At 43.9% G+C, this 27,606-nt stretch overlaps 1 protein-coding gene across 1 annotated transcript in view; it reads left to right on the top strand.

The window, feature by feature from the left end:
* The window catches only part of LOC124340657, a 37,468-nt gene extending 14,179 nt beyond the window's left edge, over window positions 1-23,289 (top strand). The window contains exons 2-7 of the mRNA XM_046793260.1: window positions 7,326-7,633; window positions 9,201-9,229; window positions 9,304-9,611; window positions 13,215-13,342; window positions 17,527-17,695; window positions 22,577-23,289. Coding sequence (XP_046649216.1) covers window positions 7,326-7,633; window positions 9,201-9,229; window positions 9,304-9,611; window positions 13,215-13,342; window positions 17,527-17,695; window positions 22,577-22,722 — 1,088 coding nt within the window. The 3' untranslated portion in view covers window positions 22,723-23,289. The remainder of the gene's footprint in view (window positions 1-7,325; window positions 7,634-9,200; window positions 9,230-9,303; window positions 9,612-13,214; window positions 13,343-17,526; window positions 17,696-22,576) is intronic.
* The last annotated feature ends 4,317 nt before the right edge of the window (window positions 23,290-27,606 follow it).

Consider the following 27,606-nt stretch of genomic DNA (forward strand, 5'->3'; position numbering starts at 1 on the left):
AAAAAAAAAAGGGTTTTTATTTCTTCTGTGGGTGCTATAGCAACAGCGATGTATCTATATGAGGGCAGTATACATCTATTCGCCAATCCACTGCGTTTGATTGAAAGAAGACTCGGCGGAGTTCGCAGGAATCATTTCGCCTTCATCCCGAAAGTACGAAGTTGCTGTCTCCATTTCAACTGTGCTGTGCGAAGGCGCTGTTGATGTGCAACAACAGCAGCAGCAAATAACAAAAAGATCCTTGGGATCAAGGTAGTACGGCAAACATCCAAAATGTACTTCTATCTATATCTCTAAAGTAATTGGAGAAGAAAGCAATACCGTGTTATTGGAAAGAGTGCCTCTAAGAGTTCGCGTTAAAAAAATAATCATTTCTTTTTTCCTCGTGTCAAAGTCCTATTGAAGGGAAATTCCCCAAAAAGTATTTTTGAAGTTTCACGCCGAGTTTTTCGCATCCGACGTCAATAGCGGAGGTGCAGCACATGCCTTCGCATTGTGTCTAATACATTTCTACGGAATATTTCCCTTTCCATTTTTGTCAAAAAGTAATATGACGTGATCAGATTCTCAGTTAACGTGGGCTTCAATGCGCACCAATGTGTATACACACACAGTCTCGGGCAAGAAAACTATATAGAATTAACATTGAATTGGAACTTTGGGAAAAGTAGTTTGACCTTATACTAAATACACACGAATGGAAAACACAAAACAGTATTCATCCAATAAATGTATGACCATGGATAGAATGGGTCTTGAAAGATGTGCTAATCCCCACAGAGTCTATATGTGTATATGAGTCTGCTGAGGATATTTTCCTATTTGAAAGCTGATGGAGTGTATATTTAGTATTGAATGAAAGACTTTCTGAAACGGAGCTGAGTGTGTGCTATATGTGAATGTGAACTGCTCTGCTCACTGGACAAAGAAACTCAGCTGCTCTATCACAACCGCTTACATATAGCGTTCGCTTGTTTCAAATCAACCTTAATAGTTTGGGCGCAGTCGCACAATCCATTTTCCAATTCCCATAAGCCAGCACGCGTATCTATAGCTGCCCGTTAAGTCTATAAAAGCAGTGTGTATATATGGACATTAAGCCTTTTGCTAAGAGCCCAAAAGTGCCATAAGAGTCTTCCTAGTTACATTTCATCGCGGTATTTATAAAGCCAATTGCAGTTAGATATTAATACAAACGCTTTCGCTTATGCTGCTGCTGTTTTGCCATCCGCTATTATCCTCCACGCTGGCCGAAGAGTTTTCATTTCCGTGACGGACATACACGATATAACGAAAATAAGGACCGACGCGAGTCAGGGTGTGGATGTGCTGGAGAGATTGAAAAGCGCTGCTGAGATTCCGGCTGTTTGTGTCTTTATTGGCCGAACCACTGTCGCCTTTTGGAGATTCAGCACAGCACAAACAACATCTACTTTTCTGCCAAATATACCGCCTTGGCCATGTCTCTCAGGCGTGTGTGTGTTCTTTCCTCTGTGTTCATTGCGAAAAAGAAAAAAAAGGGAAAGATGACAAGACATGGGAAATGAACCTGCGGACGTGAAAGAAAACAAGTTGTTATCTTAGCGAGATAGAATAACAGACGTTTCTCCACTATCTCTACACTGCGGTGGCTGCTCATTTAATAACCGCAAAGAAAGTCATCAAATGAGCTCACTGATGACAGCGTCAGATCCCTCGCTTGCTGTGCTCAGCGGGCCAGCAGGACACCGGCGTTGATCCCGGTGAAAGTCGTCCACGACACGCCAAGCTTTTCAGCCTGACAGCTTCACTGTCATCACACCTCTCTTCCTCTTTTTTCTCTTAATAACAGAACACACCGTGCTCTGCTGTATACCAATTTACGGAGATGTACTGCTGATGTTTATACCCTTCCACTGCAATTGACATACAGCAGCTGTAAACCATAACTGGCAAGCCTAGATCGCTCGCCTGTTAGACGCGATCTTAGACAGTGTTGTGTTTCGCGGAAAACCGAGAAAGTAATGGAGAAACAAAAGTGACTCCCCGGCGTTCTCGGTGCTTTTGCGCATTAACGAGGATTTAGTGTGTATATATTTTCTTGAGTGAACACACACAGCAGCACAGCAGCAGCAGCAAAGTCTAACTGTTCAAAGAGATTAGGTGGACCGTGAATTATAGATATAGGGAAGAGCGCTAGAGCTGTATCTAATTTAGACACTGTATGCGCGTTACAGTCGTCGGAATAGGTGCGGCAATCACCCAAAATGGAGAAGAAGAAGACACGCACAGCACTCGCCGTCTATTTGCGTGTTTTCGCGAACAGGAGACGAAGGATCTATACGGGAGAGAAGAGTGTGAGAGAGAAGAAAAAGGAGAGAGGGAAATGATACATTGCGTCAGCAATCCATCAAGTTAGGGAAAAGACGGAACTCTGTATGTATAGGAGCTAGAGAGCAGCAAGAGAGTTTGGTGGTGCAGCACATGTTGGCCAAGTCCCGGCGGCGCGGAGAGACGGAGGATATCCACTCCATCATCCAGGTTACTACTATACAGTGCTCTGCTTGTACACGTAACGCATATATTTATAATACAGCATTTGTACAACGTATTCACTATATATACTGATGGAAAACTAGGATCCCAACACTCGTAAAGAAGATTCGCTATCACATAAAGTTGCGCAAAACTTCATCCAATCGTCGCTGCTGTGCTGTTCACGCAGTCCATGCGTAAATGTATTTAGCCTGTCGTTAGTCGAATGAGAAGTCTATATAAGAACTAGTTACAATTCTGCGCACACAACATCGGGTGACGGTGGCGCCTTCTTTCAAACCCAAAATGGGGATTGAGATTTAGCGTTCCGAAAATACATTTAAAGACTCTGTTGGCGGGGCGACATCCACTTCACTGATTACGTAAAGATAAATATGTGTACGTGCCTGAGCTTAGAATTTGCCAAAGGGAATTGTAAAGGAAAAAAAAATGTGCGTTGCCTTGACGTAAGAAGGTAAATATCATCATGGCAACGCTTTATTGCGTGGCGGCAAATTAACATTAAAAAAAAAAGACTAAAAGGAAAACAGATAAAATTCTTTGAATTTTTGATGACGGCACGTGCGGTGTATACTCCACAAAAACGCACGGATTGATCCACCAATGGAATTGATGAACCGCTCAGCAATATCATCGGCAATAGTCAAATGGGGGGCAGATGCTTCGGCAGCTGGACAAAATGGAAAACCGAACGGGTTAAAGCATCAGCAAGAAGAAGAATGTAAGACAAAAAGATCTATCGACATGAGAAGTGCCACGTGTGCTTACTATAGTAATCCATTCCTTATATTCGACGCCAATGTGTCTATATTCCGATCGATGGCCAAAGATTCATTTCCTGACTGCAACAAATCAAACAGAAGCTAATGAAAAAAAAACAGTCTTGTGTTGCTGCTGCTATAGAGTCCTGCCGGTGATACAGCATAGACCCTCGACTCCGCCGGTCTATCCTCTCATATAAGCTTGCTTGCCGTTGAGAAGTCGCTTTAGGCAATCGTCCATTCGTCCAGAATGAATTGATGTAATATATATTTCTTCTTCTTCTTCTCCTTCCGTTTATACGTCTACCAAAAAATAAATAAAAAAGAAAGAAACAGCAGGAAGAAGAGGAGGAAATGGAATTAAATGTCGACTCCGCTGTTGCTATGCCCCAGAGCAAGAGAAAAGGAATGATCCTGGTAGCAGATGGACGAGAGGTGTCCCCCCTCCCCCCCACATTGTATCGCAGCTGTGCCGGGACAAGAACACCCTGGAGCTTACCAATTATATAATGCACTATATCTTGGCTGTATAATGTATATATTGCCTTTTAGCAGAGGAGGGGTCGAGAAAATAAGTCTTTTATTACTAATGGAGTGGTCTTGGATGTCAAAATTGCTCCTTGCTTGCTGTGAATTAAGACCTGCAACGTTGCAATAAATGTCGTCCACACTCCACACTCGTAATCATTACATTGATATAGCCATTATTAGAGAGCTATATGCAGTTATAGGTTGTGTGTGTATATAGAGAAATCCAATAAATGCTGTTACCCCTATTTCATTGAGTCGTCACCCGGAAACGGGATCATAAGTGGGGAAAAAGTTAGATCAGAGGGTAATTGGTACTGTGATGACCCCAACGGCCCCACCGGATTCCCAATAAACCACCCACACTTTCTCTTTGTTATAATATAGTACCAACTTATGGCTTTTATCCTTTGACCGCATATGCTGCGTGTGGTGCAGATCAAGAGCGAATAAGAAATAAAACAGAATACTGCGATTGCACTTGGGTTTTCCAACTTTTTGGCCTTGTGTCGCTATAAATGCACTTTGCAAGGCCATCAAATGTTTCCGTCGTCTGCTTTGAAGAGTAGTATGTCACACGTCACGGATGGTGTCAACCTGAAATCTCACTACAGTACACTCTGCCGGGCTGGAGGAGTGAGGCCAAAGGGGGGGGGGGGGGCACATCCCAGAAGATGAAAGGGGAGAAAATTTGAATAAAAAAGGACCCAGAGAGGAATAAAGAATGAAACATATTCTCAGCTTTTGCTAAAGTGCTTTGATCGCTCTATATATAACGTTGTTTGTGCTGCTAGCGTATGGGTTATATTGTATAATAGTGGAGGCCTTTCAATTCACGGCGTTTGCACGCAATCGTCCCCTCTTCACCTCCCATCAACACTGTCAACATTTCGGCAATATAAAAAGAAATATCTGTGTCTATATTAGAATAATATACTCACCCTTTAATGTATTCACATATTATCCCGGCTCGTCTAAGAAGAGGATAAGACATTAAAATAACGATTAAAGTAAAAAAAAAGTGAACGAAACGAAACAGTTGACAGGATAACCAGTACGGAAATTCAATTTTTAAGGTTACGTCACATATGCATTGAGAGAGCGTGAGAGCCTGTTTATAGAAGGGGATGTCCTCACGCTATAGTTTGAGGTGTCGGCTGGATAGAGTTATTGTTACGACGTAGATAGTGACCACCACCACCACTTGGCGCGGAGCACACACACACACAGCGGGAGTGTCTAATATAGGACACAACAGGATATGCGGAAGTTGGAAGGATTCCGAGAGGAAACAACGCGCGGCAAACTTGTGCTGCGCTCATAATTGGAAAGTTGCTGAGCATTTTGGGTCAGTTAACTCGCACATAGCTAGAAATGATCTATCGAGGATTAACATTCCATTTCGGAAGTGCTGGTAAATTAGGTTGACAACAGCCTGGATTGTTCCGGGCTAAATGTGTGACCGTTTTGGCGCATTGGTTCTCCCATCACAACGAGACGCCATACTGCGGCACGTGCCTGGGAAAGATGAGGCGTGATGTGCACTATGGTTGCGGATTTCATTGGATTATATGTGCTGTTGTACGGTCGTCAAAGCAGGTATATTATTGAAGTTTAGGTTGGAATGAATAATGCAACGCCGAGCTGTGCTTGTTATCTAACGGGCCGTGATCAACTTGAAATATCACCATCAAGGCAATGATGGGATGTATATAAGCTTAAATTATTAGGCTATGTGCATACTTGGGCTGTTTGCGTTGATTCTCTTCATCCCCCCTAGAGTTGCAGCACCGTTTATATTATGTAGGCATACGGGCAAATCAAACATGCTCGTGTAGCCTATATCCCTTTGATTTTTCTTATCTCTCCCGCTGTGTGCTGTATACATATATACGATGGCAGAGTTCAGTAAAGTCAAAATGTTTTATCAAATGGCAGCAAGCAGAGAATAAGTTGCATCTGATGGAAAAGCTAGAGCGGATGTTCTAAAACTTGTGTTTTTATACTATCAATCTCTTAGCGTTTTCCGCCGAGTTTATTCATCGCTCAGGATGTGTGACGCAAAGGGGGCGCGAGATGTTGGCATCCAATATTTCTTCTCTTTTCTGAGCCCGGATTGGCCTATACCCGCCCTGCATGTTTCACTGTTTTATATGGGAATCCTCCAGCATTGATACGCCTCGTCAAGAAATCGCGCGGTTGAAAACTACTCGGCTTCCGGCTTGGCTGGCGGGTTCCGGCCTACTTCCAAGAGACAGACGATATTTCGTCTAAGATGTGCGGATGCAGATCCTGATGCAAGGGATGTGATCGCTCGATGGAAGCGAGAAATAGTGGCTAGACGTGAGGTGATGAAAGACAGAAACTCACAATCTACAGACATGTTTCTCAATAGTCTAACGACACAGCCGGCAGGAAATGATTTGTTTTTCGTGTACACGCGCAAAATCTTTGGCTTTTTTTTTCGAGCCCTCCTACGCTCCGTTATTCCTGCTCTGTTTATTCTTCTTTCTAGCGTTGACTTGACTATTCGACACATCTGTGGCACAAACATTCGCATGTTTCTAAACGAACGGCGGGGGAAAGTCTCACGATTCTTTCGAATTGTTTGTCGACGTTCCATTCTCGATCCCCCTTTTTCCAACGCGTCGCATTCCTGGAATGACTGCGGGTTTCCGTCTTTTCTTTTCTTTGCCGCAGTATAAAGGAAATGGGCTCCCATCTATCGCTATACAGTCGTGGCTGAAAGTTTGTATACCTTGTGCTCAAATATACGCCTTTTTACTCTGTATTGGCGGGTAGTGTGAGCCTATCACAAGAGAAAGGGGTTGTTATTTGTGCGCATTTTTCCTTGTTAACCCAATCCCCTTTACCCCCTCTTTACTTAACTCTACCTCTTAACATCACTAACTATTTTACCGCGATGCGGCAGACGGTTAAGCAACCCTTTTACCTGGCGCAAAATGAATAGAGAATAAGGCTGATAGACAAATTCTATTAATTGCCACTATTCTGTCACCCCACCGTTTAATTCTAGAACTCTTGCTAATCAAGCGTTCGTAAATTTCATTTTGCGTTCCGTAAAAGGGTTGCTTAACCGTCTGCCGCATCGCGGTAAAATAGTTAGTGATGTTAAGAGGTAGAGTTAAGTAAAGAGGGGGTAAAGGGGATTGGGTTAACAAGGAAAAATGCGCACAAATAACAACCCCTTTCTCTTGTGATAGGCTCACACTACCCGCCAATACAGAGTAAAAAGGCGTATATTTGAGCACAAGGTATACAAACTTTCAGCCACGACTGTATATAGCGAGTTTATGCGTTTATACTGGCTCGTTTTATTATATTCGAACGAGGGGGAAATGTTGTCTGAAATTAGCCACTTCAAAAAGGTCGAATTTTCGTTGATAGACTGACTGATGCCTTTATAATAGAGCCTTTAGAGTGTCGCCTGATTACATATCAAAGTCATATAATCACAATTCGTCGCTTTCGTTCCGACAGGTTGCTGTGACAGCGTCGCCAACGCGATTTCCACGAACGAAGAAGCTCTCACCAGCAGTGCGGCGCCCATCGTCGAGTTGGCGGACGGGGCCGTCCAGGCGGCCCAAACCGAGTCGTCGCTACCACCACCGCAGTCCATGAATTTGGAGTCGTCGTCATCTGACCAACAACAACACAAAACGCAGGACGATCAAATTCTGGCGCTGAAAGGGCCCAAATTCGTCCCCGAAGCCTCCAAAAACATCACGGCTTTGGCCGGTCGCGTCGCTTCGCTGAACTGCCGAATCAAGAACCTGGACAACTGGACGGTAATAATGCTGGGGCGTTGTGCTATTGTTCCCGTCTATTTACTGTATATAGTGTTCACACGATGGGACGACGAGAAGAGAGAGGGTTGTGCCAGCCTTATTATATCACGGCAACTCCATTCGTTTTGCTTTTGATGTCATAGCTCTTCCCTCTTTGGCTGCTTTTGTCTTTATAGTAGTACCGTGTTTGTCAAGGTGAACGCTCGGCAGGACGATAATATCGCCAGCGTTGCCATGGCAACACATTCGAGGCCAAACAAGCTCTGGCTGTTTCTTCAATTGTCCAAAAGGTTATTGTTTGCTATTGGGTGGATATAAGCCGCGGTGTATACTGGCCTTATGCTGGATGTATTTTAAAAGTTTATATAGTATGTCACAGGTTTGATTTGATTCTTGGATCTCTTGGATATCAGACCCAGCCAACTTCAAGAAAGTTCCATATTGTTATTGTTTTCTTCAATATTTATTTCTAATAGTCAAGATGCCCTATTTTGATTGCATTATTTGTGCTGGGACGTCTATTGGGAGCGATTTCACGTGTCCGGTGTGTGGCCAGTTCCCCGTCCGTGGAAACTGGGATCGAGATATCGCACAAAGAGAATTTGGCTGTCGGCTTGTGGAGGTCCAACATAAATTCCTTCTCGCGATTTCTTGTTAAAATCCTGGAAATTAAGTTTGGTTTTTTTCCAGCTTTTCCATCCCTCGAGCATAAAAAGCCATCAGCTAGTGCGCCGAGTGTATAGTGGACGACGGCCAAAATGCGCACGGACAAAAAGGCGCGGAGACGAGAAATATTGATGCTCTGGACTATTACACACAAGGACCAATATAGAGATAGCCCCCCCCCCCCCATATGTGTGGAAGGGGCCGGAATGAAATCGGATTAACTCTTCCGAGTTAACGAAGTCACTGCTTCTGCTACAGCGCCATATTCACGTACTTCCTTCAGAAATAAAAGGCTATAAGACGCACAAGTAAAAATGGGGAGTAAGAAATAAGAAAAAAAGGACGGGACGCTCCAGCTGAATTGACGACTTTCCTTCCTCTCTCAGCTCTATTCGCTTTTTGATGAAAGGCGAGGGGTTTGAGGACGCCAATAATGAAGGTATTAATACGCAAGCATCACATTCAAGAAAGGGTTGTGCACAGTCAGCAGCGCATAGCGACAGCCAAAGTGCAGCATATATAGCCATAACCCAACTCTTTTTCTTTCCCCCCAAGTCTATAAATATTAGTGATTTAAAATGCAATTACAAGCGCGCACGAGATTGATGTTGACCAAAGTAAAAGGCCGGGCGGCCAGCGCCATTTCATATATAGCCGGAATTGGAAGCGCTGAACATCGGAAATTCGCAAGAGGATGCGTCTATCTATAGACTCAATAATAAAATCACGATTATTATTATTAAATAGCAGGATACGACATGCTACAGAATTTATTACGGGCATCACGTGTAGACTTTTTGACAGATAAATTTGACAGACTTGCGTCAAAAATATCGCTGTTACGTTCAAATCCCGTATTCTTGTTATCTAAATGTTGAATTATTTGTTCTATTTGAAATAGGTATCTTGGGTGCGGCACCGTGACGTCAGGTAAGAATATACTTGACCGACTGTTAAAAAATAAAACGAGATCGATCATGTTTTTGTTTCTTTTTATCGATTAGTTTGCTAACTGTGGCCAGTTATACGTACTCGTCCGATCAGCGATTCCGTGCGGTTCACAAACCTTATTTCGGAGAGCAGCCGCCGTCAGCGTCGCATTCCGGGCCGGGTTCGGGCGGCAGCAACGGCGGCAGCAGTAAACCGTTTCAGCAAGTCCAGCACCTCAACAGCGATCTGGAGAGTCTGACAGACACTTACTCCGATTGGGGCTTGGAAATTCACTCGAGCCAGCCGCGTGACAGCGGCATCTACGAATGCCAGATCAGTACGACGCCGCATCGCAGCCTCTTTGTGCATCTCAGAGTAGTCGGTAAGTGATTGTTACAACTGTCACTCGCCTCTCCTTTATCATTCTTCTTCTTCTTCTTTCCTTTTCATTATTACTTCTAAGAAGTAATATTGCGATATTTCGCCAGGGCTGTATAGCCTACATTACCGTTAAAATGATATTACCAGCGTCGCCAGTCTCTTTCGCCATCTCAAAAGAAAAGGGAAGGAAATCCTTGTCATTCCGTTTTCTGAGCTGATCAATGTGATGGCAACACACCATAAGAGCAGACACATAGCTCTCCAACGTGTTCCCATTCAAGTCGACGATCCGCATAGTAGCAGACGCAATTCGTTTGTCCTGTGTGTTTTTTTTCGTTGTCCTGATTCTTTTCGATCCTTCTATCTGTTGTCCTTTTCTTTTCGGGGGAGTTCCTTTCGGGACTGCAACTTTATTCCTTCCACTCGTCGAGTGCAATAATACCGAGCGGTGGCGGCGGCGGTGGCATCCAATCATCAGCCGAGTAAATCCGCCAGTACATAAAACACTTGAGAATGTATACACATATCGGATAGTGTCGGCAGCAGCGGCTACCACTGCCTCCGCCGCCGCTGTATACCAACAACTTTGGCAGAGGGTGGTGAGCTGCGAGGAAATATATATACGAAGGCAGTTCCGACTATTCGGTTTTTATGCATGTATGCACTTGTCGCAGTGTAAGAATATAAAGGCGGTGACTGCATTGGAGACGCCAACCGACGCCCAAGGCCAATGCTATACATTTATATACGTATACGTAGGTTACATCGGCGCCGAACAATGGCAGACGCCTGTGTGTGTGTATACAGCCCACCACTTTCTCTTTTGAGCTTTTCTCCGCGCACTTCTTTACAGATGGTAGCCACGTAGCTTCCTATTATTGTGTGGCAACCCCCGCTATACAATGTCCGTATAGGCCCTACGCAGCAACTTTCATTCAGCCAAGAAGAAGAAGATGGATACATCGGATCAGATTCTCGTTCTCTCTCTCTCTGTGTGTGTACGTGTTTACGGGCGATCGATCCTGAGACGCGTCTCCATGGCGATTTTGCCCCTTGTCCAAGCGTCATCCGTAACCAAAGATCGCCACTTTCACCAATAACAGAGGAACATCGTAACACCCAGAACCCCATTCGGTACTTTTGCTTTGCCCATCACCACATCCGTCTAACGTTGAAACGTTACGCAAATCTAGTTTTGCCAATATCCAGTTTTATCGTATATTCAGTTTTATTTTATTTATTAAATTTTATTTCGTTTATTTTATTTATTACATTTTTCACTCAATCATTTTGATTGAATATTTGGCTTTTTAAAACAAATTCAATAAAAAAACTCGATTCAATTTGCGACTCATTTTCGCAATCTGGCAAATGCCATCCCAGCTGCCAGATTTTGATTGCAGACGTACAATTAGAATTAGTGAACAACACGTGAAACTCGGTGAAAGTGTTAAACCTTTTTTTTTAGTGTGATAAAATACTTAAAATCATAGATAAATCATGTTGAAGAAATGTTTGTGCACTTCACAACTGACATTCTACTATTTTGGCAGGTATGTTAGTCTTAATTTTTTAAACCTGAGTGAATTATTTTGAAGTGTAAAAAGCTGGCATAGGCAGACACAGATATAGCTTTCTTTCTTGTCATCTGAGACCAGGCTAAGGCCACGTGGCCGAATTAGAATAAAAATTTGAAAAAGAATGATGAAGGCATCATTTCAGGCAGGAAAGAGTTTTCTTGTCCAACATCATCCAATGATGTGAACAAGTCACTTGGTGGTTTTCGTTGATGAACCAACTTAAACATTCAGAACTTACATACAGGTTTTTTCAGGACATTGAGGACTAGGAATTTTTTCAATTCAGTTTCTGTTTAAGCTAACTAAATTTGCAACCCTACATTTGCCCGGCAATGATCTTTTTTCTTTCACTTCTTTGCTTTTTTACGACTACCAGTTCTGCATAATGGACGAGGGCGTTGGGAACGCACGTAAAACTGCTATTCCAGTCGGCATTCGTATAAATAGTGATGGTATTATATAGCCGTTGGACAAGTGAACGCATATGAGATGGGAGATACATGTGTTGCAGCCCGTATCGCAGAATGACGTGATTTCATTAAGCGTTGGATAAACGTCGAGCTCCATTGCCGGAATTGAAAGACAAGACCATTTGCGTTTCTTTTATTTTTTCGGTCTGTCCGTATGCAAAGTTAATATGCACAGCTGCTGCAGTTTTCTAGCTCTATATTGGGCATTCTTTTATCCATGCTTCTGGCAATGTAATGTAATGACTCGGCTGTAAAAAGCCTTGGCGAATAGGGCGAGAAGGGCGGCATCGTAACAGTTGATAGTTGAACGAATAATAATAATAATAATAATGTTATAGAAGAGCGAGGGAAATAATGCGGCATCGTGATAGATACTACGAGTCCTTCTTCTTGGGACTCGGCCCAAGTGCGTGGAAATGTTCCAAGTGATGACGGCATTCGCTCCGTCTCTTTCACTTTCACTGTAGCCGCTCCTCTTACGTCAGGATCGCAACTCTGCTCCCGCAGCTGACCCTGTACTATATTCCTTTCTTTTTGAACACGTATCCACAGTAGCCTTGAATTTTTTTTTTCCCCTTTAAAAAATATCCGATGGCCATCAACCGGTATCCATTGGATGATGGGAGGAAAAAAAGGAAAAGAGAAAAAAGAATCCTGAAAAACGATAGCAACCGTCGGCGGATCTCAACGTTAAAGCCTATATATACACTATCGGAAAGAGAAAAACGACCATCGATCTTTCAATACAAACGCCCTGCTCTCTCTCTGCCTGTATACATCCAACAGCATCTATCGGCACATTTCTACTTAGGGCCATGTTGGGTAGCTTATCAAGCAGCCGCGAGTATATGGCTGGGCAATCGTCGCCCACATCTTGCCATTGTAATTCTTTTGTGAAAAAGAAACCCTTTCGTATATACTAAATGCAACCCTAGGTCGTGTATTCAACACTAAACATGCTGCGATTCGCATTTACCGAACTCAAATTTTCACTTTTCGCGTTAGTTATTCGAATCGCGTCTTCTTTTTTTTTCCGGTCAAGATAAATGAGAAAGTGACATAATAAAAGAAAAACCATCAAAAGGAGTGTGGTGGACTGGGGTAGAAACTCTTACATGTCCAACAGAATTTGTGTTCCATTTTTCATTGTATTGAAACTTCTAGGAAAAACTGAAAAAAAAAGTTCCGGGATTTCAATCTAGAAATAACATTTTAAGGAAGTTGGATAGACGCACTGCTTGCACTTAACAACAGTGGGTCAGTGGGCCTATATTTATTATACGGCGACATATACGTGTATATACGACCCATATACAACGATTATTTTTTGGCCGGCTGCCACATCAGCAAAACGGTAGATATTTTATGTATATCTGTACCGTATGTTTGGATCCTTAAAATGTCATTCGATGTTGGCCGTCAATGCTGCTGTCCCAGTCCAGTTCAGGCCTTTGCTACCGTACTACATGTAGTATATAATACAGACTGCATAGTACTACAACATATAGACTGTATATTTTATTCGCTCCTCTATTTTTGTTGTTGTCATTTCAGAACCGAGCACGACAGTCCTGGGCGGCAGCGAAGTCTTCGTTGGCATGGGCAGTACCATCAATTTGACGTGCGTCATCCGACTCAGCCCCGAACCGCCAAACTCCATTCGCTGGCAGCACAATAACCAAGTAAGTAAAGGACGGCGTCTATAGTCCACCGCTGCCGGACAAGATCTTGACATTCTTTTTCATTTCGTCCAATCTCAGTCGATCTCGTGTCATATCCGCATGTTGTTATTGCCTCGCTCGCTCCGTGTCTATCCGCCGAGCCGACTTGCATTCCGTTCATTTCCATTAGCGTTGACTCGAGCTGTTGCTCGCAAGATTCTCTCAGCTGTCCCACCGTGCTCCCCCATTGTGCGATATACTTATTAGTTGGAAATGACTTTTTAGGTGGACAACAGGCCACGTAATCCTGCCATCTTAGGGCTCCGGAAAAGTTTAAGTTGTATAGCTATTAGAGCACAGATGGCGATGTTTCACGTCGGGGAAAAAAAAGAGTAAATGTTCAACTTCTCTCGCGCACTTCAGGCCCGTGTTTCTATTTTTAGTCATTTCTACGGGAAAAGTTGATTAGAGGAAATAAATGAGAAATCCATTACGTCGGTCTGATGAATATTGAGAATTAAATGTATTGCTCCGAGCTCTTTTTTCTTTCTACCAGCCTAATGGTGAATGAACAACTAATTTTAATGAACCCAAGTTCTTCGTCACTACTCTTCACCTGGTAGTAACTATGCCCATCATTATTTGAAAAGGGGGGGGGGATGCCATGTAAAAAACGAGTTACGATTCTTCTATTTCTTTCGAAACTCGCGTTCTGTCTTCCGCTGAAGCGTCAAATAGTAGAAAGGGATTTCAAGAAAGTTCTCATTGCTAGGAGTCGTTTAATAACCGCCTTCTTCATCACTCAGCGCCCGCCATCTAATCAATAGAAAGAGACGGAGAGTTTGGATACGTTCGTTGGTCAAAGGGATGTGCCAAATGACGACGTCTATTTATAATATCGTCCTGTCCACACACACACGCTTTCAATCTGATGGCTGGCACATCAATTGAGTCGAGCAAATTATTCGTTTGTCATCTTCCTTATTAACACTACTTCACGAGCTCCCATTTGTATTTGGATTCGAGATCAACGAGCAAAAGTGTTCATCATAGCAATAAAGGAACTCGGTCAAAGTTGTCTTCATCGAATAACTCATCCAATTCTCGGAGGTACTTGAGAACGCGCGGGGGCGTAAATTGTACTCACCGAAAGGAAGAACGATGAAGAGAGTTTCACATTCGTCGTCCACATCGCATTAAGAAAAAGTTTATTATTGCTCGCGCGGGTTATATTGTTGGCTGACTTTAGATAACCCATAACGACCGAGTGCGTGTAAGCTCGTTTTTATTTGTTTTTATTCCGTTTTTATTTCTCCATTCGTTGATTTGAGAAGCAAGTTTTGTGCCAGAAAATCGTTGAATGCTATCGCAATCTTGTTTTTTTTTTCACGGACCATTCGAATTCGGATGTCACTCCAGTTGGGCGTGGTCTTGCGGATTTGTTATCGGGTCGCTTCGTCCCTACGGTCCCCGCCTTAAAGATGGGCTGCTCTACCGATTTCTTAGTAGCTGACTGCGTTTCGAATTTGAAGCGCCAACGCTCTTTCCGCCGTCAGTGTAAACCGTCCTCTATATGGATACGATTCTTGATGAAATGATCCGTGCGGCCGTTCCCCTTAACTTGATAGAAAACGGCCGGATTTCGCCAGACCCAGCACCCTGGGCCTGGCAATGTGTGTCGTTAACCAACGAAGGGAAACGCATTGAATGCATTTTGAGAAGAAGAAGAAGAAAAAAATCGGGGGTTGGAGTTGAGACATGCAGAGAAATGGAGACGGGGTGAGTGAGATGCATGGATGAAAAGAGGAAGAAAAGGAAGTGTATTTTGGATTTGTAGGAGTAGAGAGGGAAGAAAAAGAAATGTCCGGAATCAAGGCATCCGGGGAACATTCAAAAAGGAAGTTATCAATCGCCAACAACCCAGATATATGTACAGTCACGGATGACCGCCTGTAACGTCACCCAACGTTTTGTGTCATCCTGAAAATGCCCGTCACGTTGCAGCTGCTGTTGGGTTGGGAAAGAAGATCGGGAGCAGATTTTTTTCTTCTTTTTTACCCGTTCGCTTTGCTGCTCTTGCCTCCCCAATCTTTAGACTATCTTGTGTACACAGATACAACATAAGAGCGTATATGTACCACCGCCTTATTCTTCTGCTGATGCCTTATGTGTGCTAGCAGAGTGTACTACATCTAGATCTCTATTCTTCTTTATTTTTCTGTTTTTTTTTCTTCTTCTCTCCCCTTTTGTATTCTTCCATCTATTATTCGTCTATCTCTTTTGCTCATCCTTGTCGATGTTCGGCGTGTGTATTGCCCGTGTAGTAAGTCCTACTACTTTCTCAGCTCTAGCGCAGTATGTGTATTGCGCATCCATATTGGATGTGGGGCCTCTCGGTGACTTTGTACTTTGATCCGAAGAAATGAAAAGAAAACGAGTCAAAGTGAGATGCGTGTGTATTTCGAGTGTGCACTATATCCGGCCCCCTATCTCGTGCGAAACCATGTTAAAGAAAACAAACCAATTTTCCAAGTACCCAGCGGAGTCGGGGTGTCGCCTTCTCCATATAATCGCAGATAGAGGCAAACTGCAAAGGGTGTGTCTATATATCTACGATATTGAGTCCTTTAATAAATCCTAAATATTAGGCTACTTTGATAAAGTTGGAATTGCCAAGCTAGGAGGGAGAACCAAGTTTTGGGCTCTTATTTTTTCTTTTAAGTGCACATTGCTGTATATAACATCTGTACAACATAGGGAATATGCCGTCGTCCGGATAGAAGTTGGCGGGCCCAAAAGAGATCGTGATCGAACTCAGCAAATAAGTCGGCTGTTTCTCTCGGAGTAGATACACAGTAGACCACCCCATCCATGTTCTTCTTCGCTTTCTCTTCAAGTTGAAGCTAGTATGTAGAGAGTATACACGCGGAAGCGGATTCATTTTGCTTGGTTTAAGAGACACGACCCCCGTTTACAATGAGTTGCCATGGGGTCTGTCAGCTGATCTATTGTGCGCTTGATGAACAAGTTATACCCGGCTAGACTGCCAGCGCAGTACCGCGGGAAGGAAGGAGGCATAGCCAAGACAAGCGCGTCATCATCGTCAATCAATACGGTGGGCGAGAAAAGGCAGAGCTGAAATAGGTCGACACTCCATAGAATTCAGGCGAAAAAAGGACAAACGAAAAGGGGGGACAAAAATTGGCCGTCTGAATTCTAGTTAGCCGCCGAGATTCTTTACAGACCCGTAGGTATTGTGTGTGCGTGTGTGTATATAAGGAAGGATAAGATAGATCCTATAGAAAGTGTATGAGAAGAGCATTCAGGCAGAGATTAGATTACTTTCGATTTCAAAAAAGGCTAGGCGAACAGAGAGGACCACGTATTTTTGTTGGGCCACTCTCTAACTTTGTTAGGTGGATCTGAAAGAGACTAGAGAAGCGATAGTCTAGCGTGGAAATTGACACCACCAACTCTATAGTATTATTCGAGTCCCTAATCAAGCCAAGAGCGAAGAGGGTATACGTACATCATTGGTGAACATTATACCTCGGTGCACACTAGAAAACTAACTTTTTTTTTCACCCTCGGCCAGCATAATCAGTTGAAGAGGGGAGAAATGCCGGACCGGAGAGAGAGAGAGAGCAAGAGTCTATCCCGTCTAGTTGCAACCGGGGGAGAGATATAGTCTACCAAGAGTTATTCATTTTCGTCATTCCCTGCGGAGAGTCGGTGGCTTGTTGGAGAGGAACAAACTGATGAAGCAATCGGGCCGCACATACCGCAACTATAACAGCCACATCGAGAATGACTTTGGGGGGCTAGAGACTCCATGTCTGGAATCTCAAGTCTGCACTCGCAGATGAGTTGGGCGTTAGGGGGCTTGTACTAGGTGTAGGTGATGCTATCCACAATGTTACTTGATGGTTGGGATACTTGTGTGGACCTGTGAATGGTCTAACGACTTGCCGACTCACAGTGCCGCCGCCACCGCAACGATTTTCCCATATAAGACAACAATGTGTCTTGCGCTTAATCCCTTGATTGGTGCTGTGGCGTACATACTGTTACATTGATGTGATTGAGTCAATCAAAGAAACAGTATATCCCCGACTTTTTTGTCTTGACTTAGTTGTTGTAAGGATTCATTCTGTTGTGTGTTATTGCATTCTTTTATATTCAACCTTCTGTGACATTTTGTCTAGATGATTGGATACGATTCAAACCGAGGAGGAGTGAGCGTCGTCACGGAGAAGGGAATCGAGTCGAGTAGCTCCCTTCTGATCCAGAACGCTCGGCCAGCCGATTCGGGGAAATACGTCTGCAGGCCCGATAATGCAGAGCCGGCCACAGTGAACGTTCACGTTCTTAATGGTAAGTTTGATCCTTTCTGCTATTCACATTTAGTTGTATGTCGTTTGTTTTTACCCTCTGCATTTCGTATGAGACCAAAACAAAACGAATTCGTAGGTTGCGAGAAAGTATATGGCCCATGATGTATACGACTTGGGCTATATACTTCAAAATATCTGCATCATACTTTATTGACTGACTGGCTCAAGTAGTCACGAAATCGACAACAAGACACGCCACTTTTGCGTATCAAACGTCCTACATTTATCCTCCCAGTCCACAATAAGAGAATGCAGTATTGACCAAACTGAGACCAGTCAATTAGCCCCGGCCAGCATGTTAGCAATAGGCATTTGAGTTATAGAAATAGTTCATATCAACTCTCTACTATTTGGGCTTCCCCCTTTTAACAGCCTCAAAAGCGGTTTTTTTTTCCTGTAATCTATTCGACGAGCATTAGTGAAACCGAGACGAAAAGAACGCGGCTAATTATAGGGCGAACAAAGTTGATGGCGGCACGAACAAAACAAACGAGGTGAGAGAGAGAAGGAGCAAAGGAAGTTGGATACATAGTCGTCTTCAAAAGAGTTGAAAATTCAGTACTGCGAGTCAAAAAAGCGCCCAGAAAGAAAAGTTCCCCAGTTTCAAAGAAATCATATCCGATTCGTTCGTTTCGATTTTCACCCGTGACTGACTTTTTTTCTCTCTCCACCCAACTCGATTGATTGTTTCATCTCCCTTTTTCGCATCCCCTCAATTCACGATGAGATGCGTCTCAATCGTTTCAATTTCAGCCTCAAATAGAATCGCTTGTCACAAATGGAAGACGCTGTGTGTGTGATAGACGAGACGCTGGGCGAGCCAATATCGACGTTCGCTATTCCTCGGAGATGGACAAGTCAATAACTGTAACGAGTTTTATTTCCCCCGCTAAAAGTCTAGCCAGCGCAGGCTAGAGCCATAGCTCTCCTATCGTGCACCCATTTCTTTTTTTCGACTATCCAGGGCCAGCGAAAGATAATCCGCGGCTAATGCAGCGGGGGGCATTATTGATCGCCAACAAGAGCAGTCAGCGCGCTCTCCTCTCTGTTCCTTTTAATATCCTCATAAGAGAAAAATCGACTCTCCGACTTGCCATGTCTCTCTCTCTTAAGGTTACTGGCCGCTGCTTTCCTCTCCTTCGTCGTGTACCTGACGATGCGAGCGGAAAAGTGTGTAACCCAATCAATACGAGGGGGGGGGGGGGCATCTCGAGCACAGTCTGAGTAAGACAAGTGGAACCAAGAAATGAGGGGTTACGACCAGCAATTGTGTAAGGAAAGAAGAGAGCTCCTGCTGACCTGGACCGGTTATGGTTGCCGCCAGGCTTTGTGTACATATACAGCATTGTGTATGTATGTACGTACTCTTTTATATATCTTGCGTCATTGTTTAGTAAGTCGTGAAGACGGAGTGTGTGTGTATATACAGGCACTGTGCACTCACTAGCAATCACATCTCTCTCTTCTTTTCTTCGCCCTATACAGCTGTACACCCGTATATAACCGCGCCCAATTGAAGGGTAGTCTAAAAATAAAAAGTCGATATAAATGTGGGCAGGTTGTCGGTCGGACCCAGTCATCAAGCGATACTTTGATAAATCAAAAGCGAACATGAAACAGGCAGACAACAAATAGGGAAAAAAAAAAGACCGCCTTGTTCAATTTGATCAGCCATACTTTTATTGGAATCCCCCCTCCCGTACTGCTGCTGCTGCTGCAGTTTTGATGGGGAGTGGGTGGGGGATTTCCCCTGTCCCAGACTTTCTTGACGTTTATCTTTTTGGACACTAAAAAACTAGTGTGTGGCAATAAAGTTAGTTGCTGAGCTGCTGAGCTCCTTTGTATGCTTAATAGCAGAAGACGAGTTGAGTCGAGACCGGAATAAAAAGAACCACTCTTTCTTGTCGATTTCGTTCGTCGCGATGGCCTCGTCTATACATTCGAGTAATTGAGTTTTTGTCTTGTCAGTCTTGTGTGCGTTTGTCTCATTCGGCCACGATTTATGCAGCCGATACAGTCTACTGCTCGCCGAATAAATAAAAACGCCAGCGCTCAAGATGAATAGGAAACTTGTACATACACGCAAGAGAAAATCCTGGAAATCTGAAACTGCTTTGATTATCTTTAACTGTACAGGAGGAGAGGTGGGCTTGGGGATGGAATTATTTTGTTTGGAGCCGGTCGTTGCAGGAAGGGGGTTGGGGGCTGAATATAATTTCCTCGTCGATTGAAACTGTCGCATAAACACAAACTCTCATCCATTTCAATTCAATCCGACTGGCTAGTAAATCAAAGTAGCCTCACTGGTGACACATCCCGAGAAAGCTGCCCCAGGAAATTATGTAACACAGCCAAATGCAACATCTATAGCTCCCCTGTTTGTTTAGACTTCTCGGCGTACATGTAATTTATGTGTTTAATGATGAGATGCCGTTCTGGTGCAGCATGGTCGCCCTTGGTAGCTGATGGGAACACACTGGGACAGATAAGAAACGAGTCATTTACAGCTGCCGGTACTCGTTGCGTTCCAAGAATAACCCAATTTTCCTTGCTCATATATCACCACGACTGTGCACTTGGTGAAGTAATATTTGCGCGTGCTGCAGTGGATTATAAGAGCGTAACACTGCGTCTCGAGCACTCGCCAATCAGCAATATAGAGGTATAAAGCAAATAATCTAATAGCCAAGATCAATAGAACCGGTACCTACGAAACATGTTGCTCAATCCACCTCAGATTGGTTGGCTCTCGTCCCATATATCCGCCCACTATTTGCGAATATCTCATCCAGCAAAGTCGCCGAGTCCATTCCCGCATGAATTGCGTCGTATACACAACTATACAGCAATACTTTTTTTATTTTAGAATAACAAAAAAGTCTTTCTGTGGTTCTCATCAATGGTTCATCATTGCCATCGAATGCGAGCTTTGCTTTCGACCTTTCTCTCTCTCTCTCTCATATACAGCTCAGAATTTAATTAATTTTCAGCTCAGTGAATCCCCTGCTCGGCCCCTTTCACTGCCCGTCTAGTGGTGAGACTCTGCTGATTAGAAGCCAAACTATTGTGACGTGGTCCCGCTCCCCGATGACGTCCACCGTCGGTTTGAATTTAGATCGCTATACATTCTGCACCGAGAATGGTCCTGGCATTATGAGGCCCTTGCATAATGGGAAAGCGGTGACAAAGAGAGTCCCCAGCAGTCTCGGGCTTTTCCTCCTTCCATCTTAATGTTTCATAGCCTTTTACATCACATCAATAACGTGATATTTAGTTTAGTGCTGCCGGGCAAACGGGAGTCACCAACAGCCTTTTACAGACAAGAACAATAGCAACTCCACGCCCCATCACCAATCAAATGTCAATGCAGGGTCACAAGACATATCCAAGGAGAGTGGTCGAGAAATGGGATGGCGCTTGTATTTGGTCTATACAGAAATCAAATCTATTAAGGATCGCACGAGTTTAACCAGCCATATTGTTTTTTCCCCATTTTGTTGCCACGTAATAGCCATTTAACAAATCCAGACAAATCGCTGACAAATCAAGAAGAGCTATAAATAAGAGGATTAGACTCTGCCACGCTTTGCATATGACAGCGCGCGCGTGTGTGTCCTTGGCTCCCTATTTTCCGCTCCCTTGTCCGACCGCATTTTCTTTGGATTTTGGAATCGCTCAGTCGAACTTGATCCCCGCGTTGAAACCCTTCCGCTTGAGCCACCTCAAATAAATGCGACTATTTTTTTGTTTTAAAATGTCTTATTCATTAACCTTTAATGAAGCCCATAGTTTCAAAAGAAGAGATTGTTGCTCGGTTGCGCGTGAGATCCTGCGCAATTTGGCGGAAGCCATACGAATTATCTACTTTTTCATTTTTTGCTCTGGTTTTTTTTAAATATTTTTAGCTTTTCAATCATGCACACAGCAGACGTCTCGATTTCTTATTCATCAGGTAGTAGTTTACAACTGCGTATGTACAGCCGAGGCGCTCGCGCGCCAGCTAAACGAGTCAAATGTGCAGAACACGGCAACTCTTCAATATCAAATTCTGTTCACTTCCGCGTCAGAAGCCAGCAGCGTTCACAGCTGGGGATTTGCAGCGTTTAAACTTGGAACGTCTAGGATGTTCCATAGATGTTTACTAACTCGACTTTGACCAGGATTTTTTTTTTTACCTGTGCGCAGCATCACCAGCATGAGCTAATTCCGTAATCAGCTGCCCGAATTACTTCCGCTTCTCTCGTCCTCCTGCATGTCGAGATTTATACGTAACTATCCGCACGAATGACAATTTGCTAGACTTGCTCATGCCCACGGCATTTTGGCTGCCCTGCCTTGCGTGATTCCGGGTCTAGGCCGCCCGTCTTCATATTTTGACCGGAAATTCGGCCGTAATTAAGTGCGCATAGAACGAAATATCGAGGCCATCAAAGACGAGCTCGTCTTGTCTGTGTTTGCTCTGATGTTAGGGCTGATGCAGTTTAGCAGAGTAGTAAATTTCAGATTACGCGAGTTTGGCCAGGGACTTTGGGGAGTCGTAATTGTCCAAAGTGGCACAACACTGGTGTCTTTCGACGTGCACCAATTTTCTGGTCGGCCGAGTCAACAACTACGGTAGTTGTTGCCATGGTTACCAACGGTATTTAGACGGTTGTCACTGCAAGGACTGTTATCCGTTATCGAACTCACCGGGTTCCTTAAATATGTAACATCGTGAATTATAGGAGTACGCGTGTGTTGAGTGAAGGGGCTGTTAAGTTAGCGCCGTCATGTCCGTCCGTAATTCAGTGAGCTGTTGCATAATTTGACGTCACCTATTGGCAAGGCGAGAAATATATTTTTGGTGTTGACCTTTATTCAGGTGAATCGCCGGCGGCCATGCAACATGGATGCAGTGCCCGGCAACTGAGTTCGGCGGCGCTGTTCTTCTTCTCCGTTGCCATGGCAGTGGCGGCCAACGTTAAGGCTCAAAGAAATATCTGGTCCTTCATCTACGGGGTCACGTAAGATCGACGGCCGGTCATCGGTACACAGTGAACGCCAGCAGCAGAAACTGACAAGATTTTTCTCGTTCATCCCTGATGCGTTCCTCCTCGTTGGTTGTGTTAGCGTGAGTGTTCCGCGTGAGTGCTGCTGCGTGTGCCCATCCGATGTGGACTTGTATACTCACTATTTCACTCACCCGAAAATTGTAGATGACGAAAGAGGCCGTCAAAAGATTGTGTTGCTAGTCGATGACGCATTCCGTCTGATTTTCTGCTATATACCCCGAATCTCGATTGAAAATCACGACTATTAAATCCGTTCATGTGTGTATGTACATAAAAACAATTACTGATGATGATATGATACAAAATTGTTTCCCCACCATTGATGCCCCTTCTCCATCCCAACTTGCGATTTTGTTTTCTCCCGATGGAAAAAAATGGAACCTGAACCCGCTGGATCGCATGACACGTTCTTATATTATTGCGTCAACCAGGAAAAGATTTTTTGAACAAAGGATAAACTATACAACATTTTCGCTGTATCGCATGTGAATATATATAAACATTCCAGAAACAAAAGAAAACATACTAAAATGTAATTGATTTGACAGCTCCCTATTTTACACGAAATTCGTATTGAAAAGAAAAATCGACAAAATCATCCATATGCATGTCAGATTTGTGTGAGATCATCTAGTTATTTTCCTCTGTGCTGGTTGTGTATTATATTTCTCTATTTGCCCAGAGTTTTTCTGTTTTGTTTCTCTCATACTTTGGCGCGCCCTGTTTAGTTCTCTCGAGTGTACAACAGAAGAGAGAACAGTGTTATTGCTCTTTTTCGCCGAACAGCAGCACAGCTATAGTTCCATCGTTTCTGTTTCCTATTGTTGTCTTTTCACACCCTCTTCTCTCTCTCTCTCTCCCTCGGTTTGCCTTCCTCTTTTTGTGCTGGCTTCATATTATTATATCCGCCATATGCTTCTTATTCTGTTGATAGAAACGCGCCGATCTGATCCTCCTCGTCCGACTCTAAGTGTGTGTGCATATATACTGTGTATACGTGTGTGTGTGTGTGTCTGTCTATATACGCCGACAAAACCCATTTTCCACTCTTTCGGCAATATTGTATAGAGACCTAGACACACGGCGGGTTGGCTATTGGGGTGGCGGGAGTGTCGGCGGAACAGCGGGTGGATGCGGGAGTGGGAGGTAAGGGGTGGGTGTTGGTTCAAGCCAAAAAGTCTTAAAGAAAAGAAAAGAAAGAGAAAAGAAAAAAAGTTGAAGGAGGTTGATGCGGAGTAAATGGATGGGGTCCGGTTCCCAGTTCCCCCCTCCGCGCTGGATTGGAGCTCTGCTGGCAAAATGACAAAGCCATGTCTCGAGGAGGAGACACGGTTGTGTCATCTCCGGGAAGTTGGAATCCAGAGGAGGATCCAGATCTATAGGACAGACAGTCGAGAGACAATAAAGGCAGCGGGCAAAAGAGATGGACTACTACTACTACACCGAGGATAGGGGGGAAAACGGGAGCCAAAAGAACATTAGGGAGCTGCTGGATGTCTAGTAGGTACCTAGGCATCTATGTGTGTGTGTGTGTGTGTGTACTGCACGCGTCTGCGACTTGCTCTGTTCGAGGGCTGCAAAGGAGAAGAAGAAGAGCAAATAACTCAGTGGGAGAGCTACTCTCTGCTTCCGCAGTATAGAGCTCTAGCTTGCTGCTTTTTCTTCTTTTCTTTTTTTTTTTTCCGGGGGTAATATTGTCCTATTCCGGCTCGCCCATCAGCTCCTTTTCTATATATATGTCGGGGGGACACTATATAGAAGGCCATCGGAATTTGTTGACATTGCCCACGCCTCCCGTTACTATTAACCTCCTTTTGAACTCTCTCTCTCTCTCTTCGCTGTCTCTCATCCGATTTTTCTTTTTTTTTTATTTTTTGTTCTCTCCTTCATTCTCTTCTTTTCTCAAAGACACACCCATGCTGCTCTGCTTTGCTCTTCCGATCCCATATCATTTGGTTCCTGCTTGTATTTCCACCTCCGATCGATATTGTATTCCATTAGTTGCGTCGTCTTCTTCTCTATCGTCGCCATCGCATAACTTTAACCATGTCGATTGGATGACTCGGCGAGAAAAAAAAATAAAATAAAAATAAAGAAGAAAAGGAAACACACACACAAAAAAGGCGATAGCTGCTCCATGTATAACTCTTGCTTGATATCTCCCGCCGCTCCCGATTCACCGCTGGTACTCTTTTGCTGTTCTCATTCGGCATTTTGTTCCATCTGTGTGTGTGTGTGTGTGCGCGTGTGTGTGTATGCTTTGCGAAAACGATTCACACGGGTTTTTCTCCGTGTATTTTTTTTTCTTTTTTATACAAGAGGAGAAAAATCTTCACAAATTCTGACGGATGCACATCAATTCCATTTGATTTTTTCTTTTTTTTACGTATTCCGGACGAATCGCTTTTCCCATCGGCTCTCATCCTAAACCTTTGCGAAGCTCCGACCATCTCTCTCTCTCCGTGTTCTCCGAGGCGACACCAGCACGTTCGTGTTCGGCAGTCCGTGTAAACGACGCCATGTGTCGTCCATCATCATCACACTTTCTTCTCTATCTACTGTGCAGTACTGTACCTCTCTCTCTCTCTCTCTCTCCCACTCACATCACCCTCATCTCTCCTTGTTACGGCAATGACGACGCCTGTCGCTCTTGATTGAACTAATCACAATTCAACATGTAGTTATGTTACGTTGTGTTATGTTTGGCTCCTATGTGCGTGTTTCTTTGCGTTCCCGTCGATAACATTTTTCTTTCCCCCTCATCAGATCTCGTTTCCACCCTTTCTCTCTCATATACTGCTGGTCCCCCCTCGACGCTGTCCTCGTAATATTCATCCTCCCTTCCTCCCCTCCCCCTTATACATACATAAATTCATCTAGTGATTCTCTCCTACACGATAAATATACTGCTGCTGTATGAATTATTCCTCGCTACGTAAATGGGGGGTACTTCTTCTTCTCTCAAGAGAGAGTGCGAACGACTCAAACTCTACGTTGGTTGGCATAGACTATAATTCAGAGTCATAATGAACTATACGTACGACTACTTGGTTATTTGTCGTGTGCCATCCCATCCGACGAAACGTCTAGAAAACACAAAGGGTGCAAACACACACACACACTGTCTTGTTTGTATACGGTGTACAGTAGGGGCCTATATAGTCACATATTGAACTGAAGGGTGGGTCGGGTGAACTAAGAAATTAGAATGTCCTATGTTCGAATGTCTATTTGCCAAAGCAGCAGTCTGCTGTTGCCTTTTCGGCTAATGAGTTCACTCCTTGGCAATCTCCTAAGTGCAATAAATCGGGATATCTACTACTACTCCGGATAGTATACGTGACGAGTAGAAAATAGATATCGCCAGTACTACCACTCCTACCTATTCGAGTGTTGTAGTTAGAGTACCTACCCGTCAATATAGGGCTGTGTCTATTATGTGCTGATGCCGCTGCTGCTGGCCCGCCAAGTTGAGCGAGCACGCCATGCATTATAAAAGCACTATTACAAGAAACAACAACAGCCACTCTAAGAGCAGAAGGGGAGGGCCCTGGGTTTCATCTTTGGATTGTGAGGCGACTAGGCGGAAGGACATTCGCTACTACTACTGGTGTACGCCGTGCACGAAGACGAACGCCACTGCTAGAACAATATGGGGGCACATGCTAAAGGTCATGCACGAGTCGCCCGCTGATCTACAATTGTGAACGAACGTTGCCTGTATAGACACTAATGCGCTCCTTTTGGCTACTATAATCCTGACCACACCCGAAAAGTTGAATACCTAACAGAGCCCGCCACTGCTGCTGCTACCAAAGCTATTAGAGATAGTGAGCAGCAAAGAGAGCCACCACCGCGGAGTTTACTAGTAAACAGACACAGCTCGGCGTAACTTGTATTTTATTTGACTGGGAACGAAAGGCGGCCTGCTCTGTTTGCAAAATACATTTCCTACTATAGTGTGACACGACTATATTACATATATACCTATATTTCAAATGATAGGATATGTGCATCTATTTCGACTGAGAATCTTCTTCTGCTGTCCAATAACGTGATGCACTATAGTCATCTATAAGATGATGTCGACGCCAAGTGTATATTACGTAAAAGATACAATGATCCAACCGACACCCGCACTATATAGTATTCACACACATGCACTTTCTCGATAGAGTTTTTGCCTTTTCTTCGTGGGGTTGGTTCTCTCATAGTATATAGTGTAGTGTTGAGCAACCTATTACATATTCTAGCTCCGTCATTTTATATTGCGGCGGGAACGAGAGAACTTGGTTTTTTTTTTTTTGCTCCGCTTTTCTTTCACTTGTGCCTCTCTGGCGCTTAATGCTATCAACTTGCGTAAAGGAGTGCATGCCTTCCTAATATCAAAAGATGAAAGGGAAATTGAAAACTCTTGCCTCGTCTCCGTGGGCACCCACAACAGGCCGCCCGCCCCCACGAGCGCCTCATTCGCAGTCGTGTGAGATGCGCGGCGTCGCAACTTAGCGGCCAACCACTTCATATTCCCATAAGTATTTCTAGCGAAATGTGTGTAGCACAAAGTAATAAATCGTGAAAAGGGGGGGGGGGACATGAAAATAAAAAATAGGCGAACACAAAATAAAATACAAACAGTTGGCAATTTCAAAACCGACGGAAAAAAAAGTTGAAAAATCATTTCGGCTTCTTTCTTGACGTTTGGTCTTTTGGATAAGCGGATATTCAGATATCCCTGAGACAGTATTATATATAAATATAAATATACAGAGAACACTGTCATAGCCTCCCCCCCCCCCCACCCAGCAAACTCATCCATCTTTGTTCCCTTATCGCTGATACC

The sequence above is a fragment of the Daphnia pulicaria genome, chromosome 5, assembly GCF_021234035.1.
Source record: "Daphnia pulicaria isolate SC F1-1A chromosome 5, SC_F0-13Bv2, whole genome shotgun sequence".
Taxonomy (NCBI): domain Eukaryota; kingdom Metazoa; phylum Arthropoda; class Branchiopoda; order Diplostraca; family Daphniidae; genus Daphnia; species Daphnia pulicaria.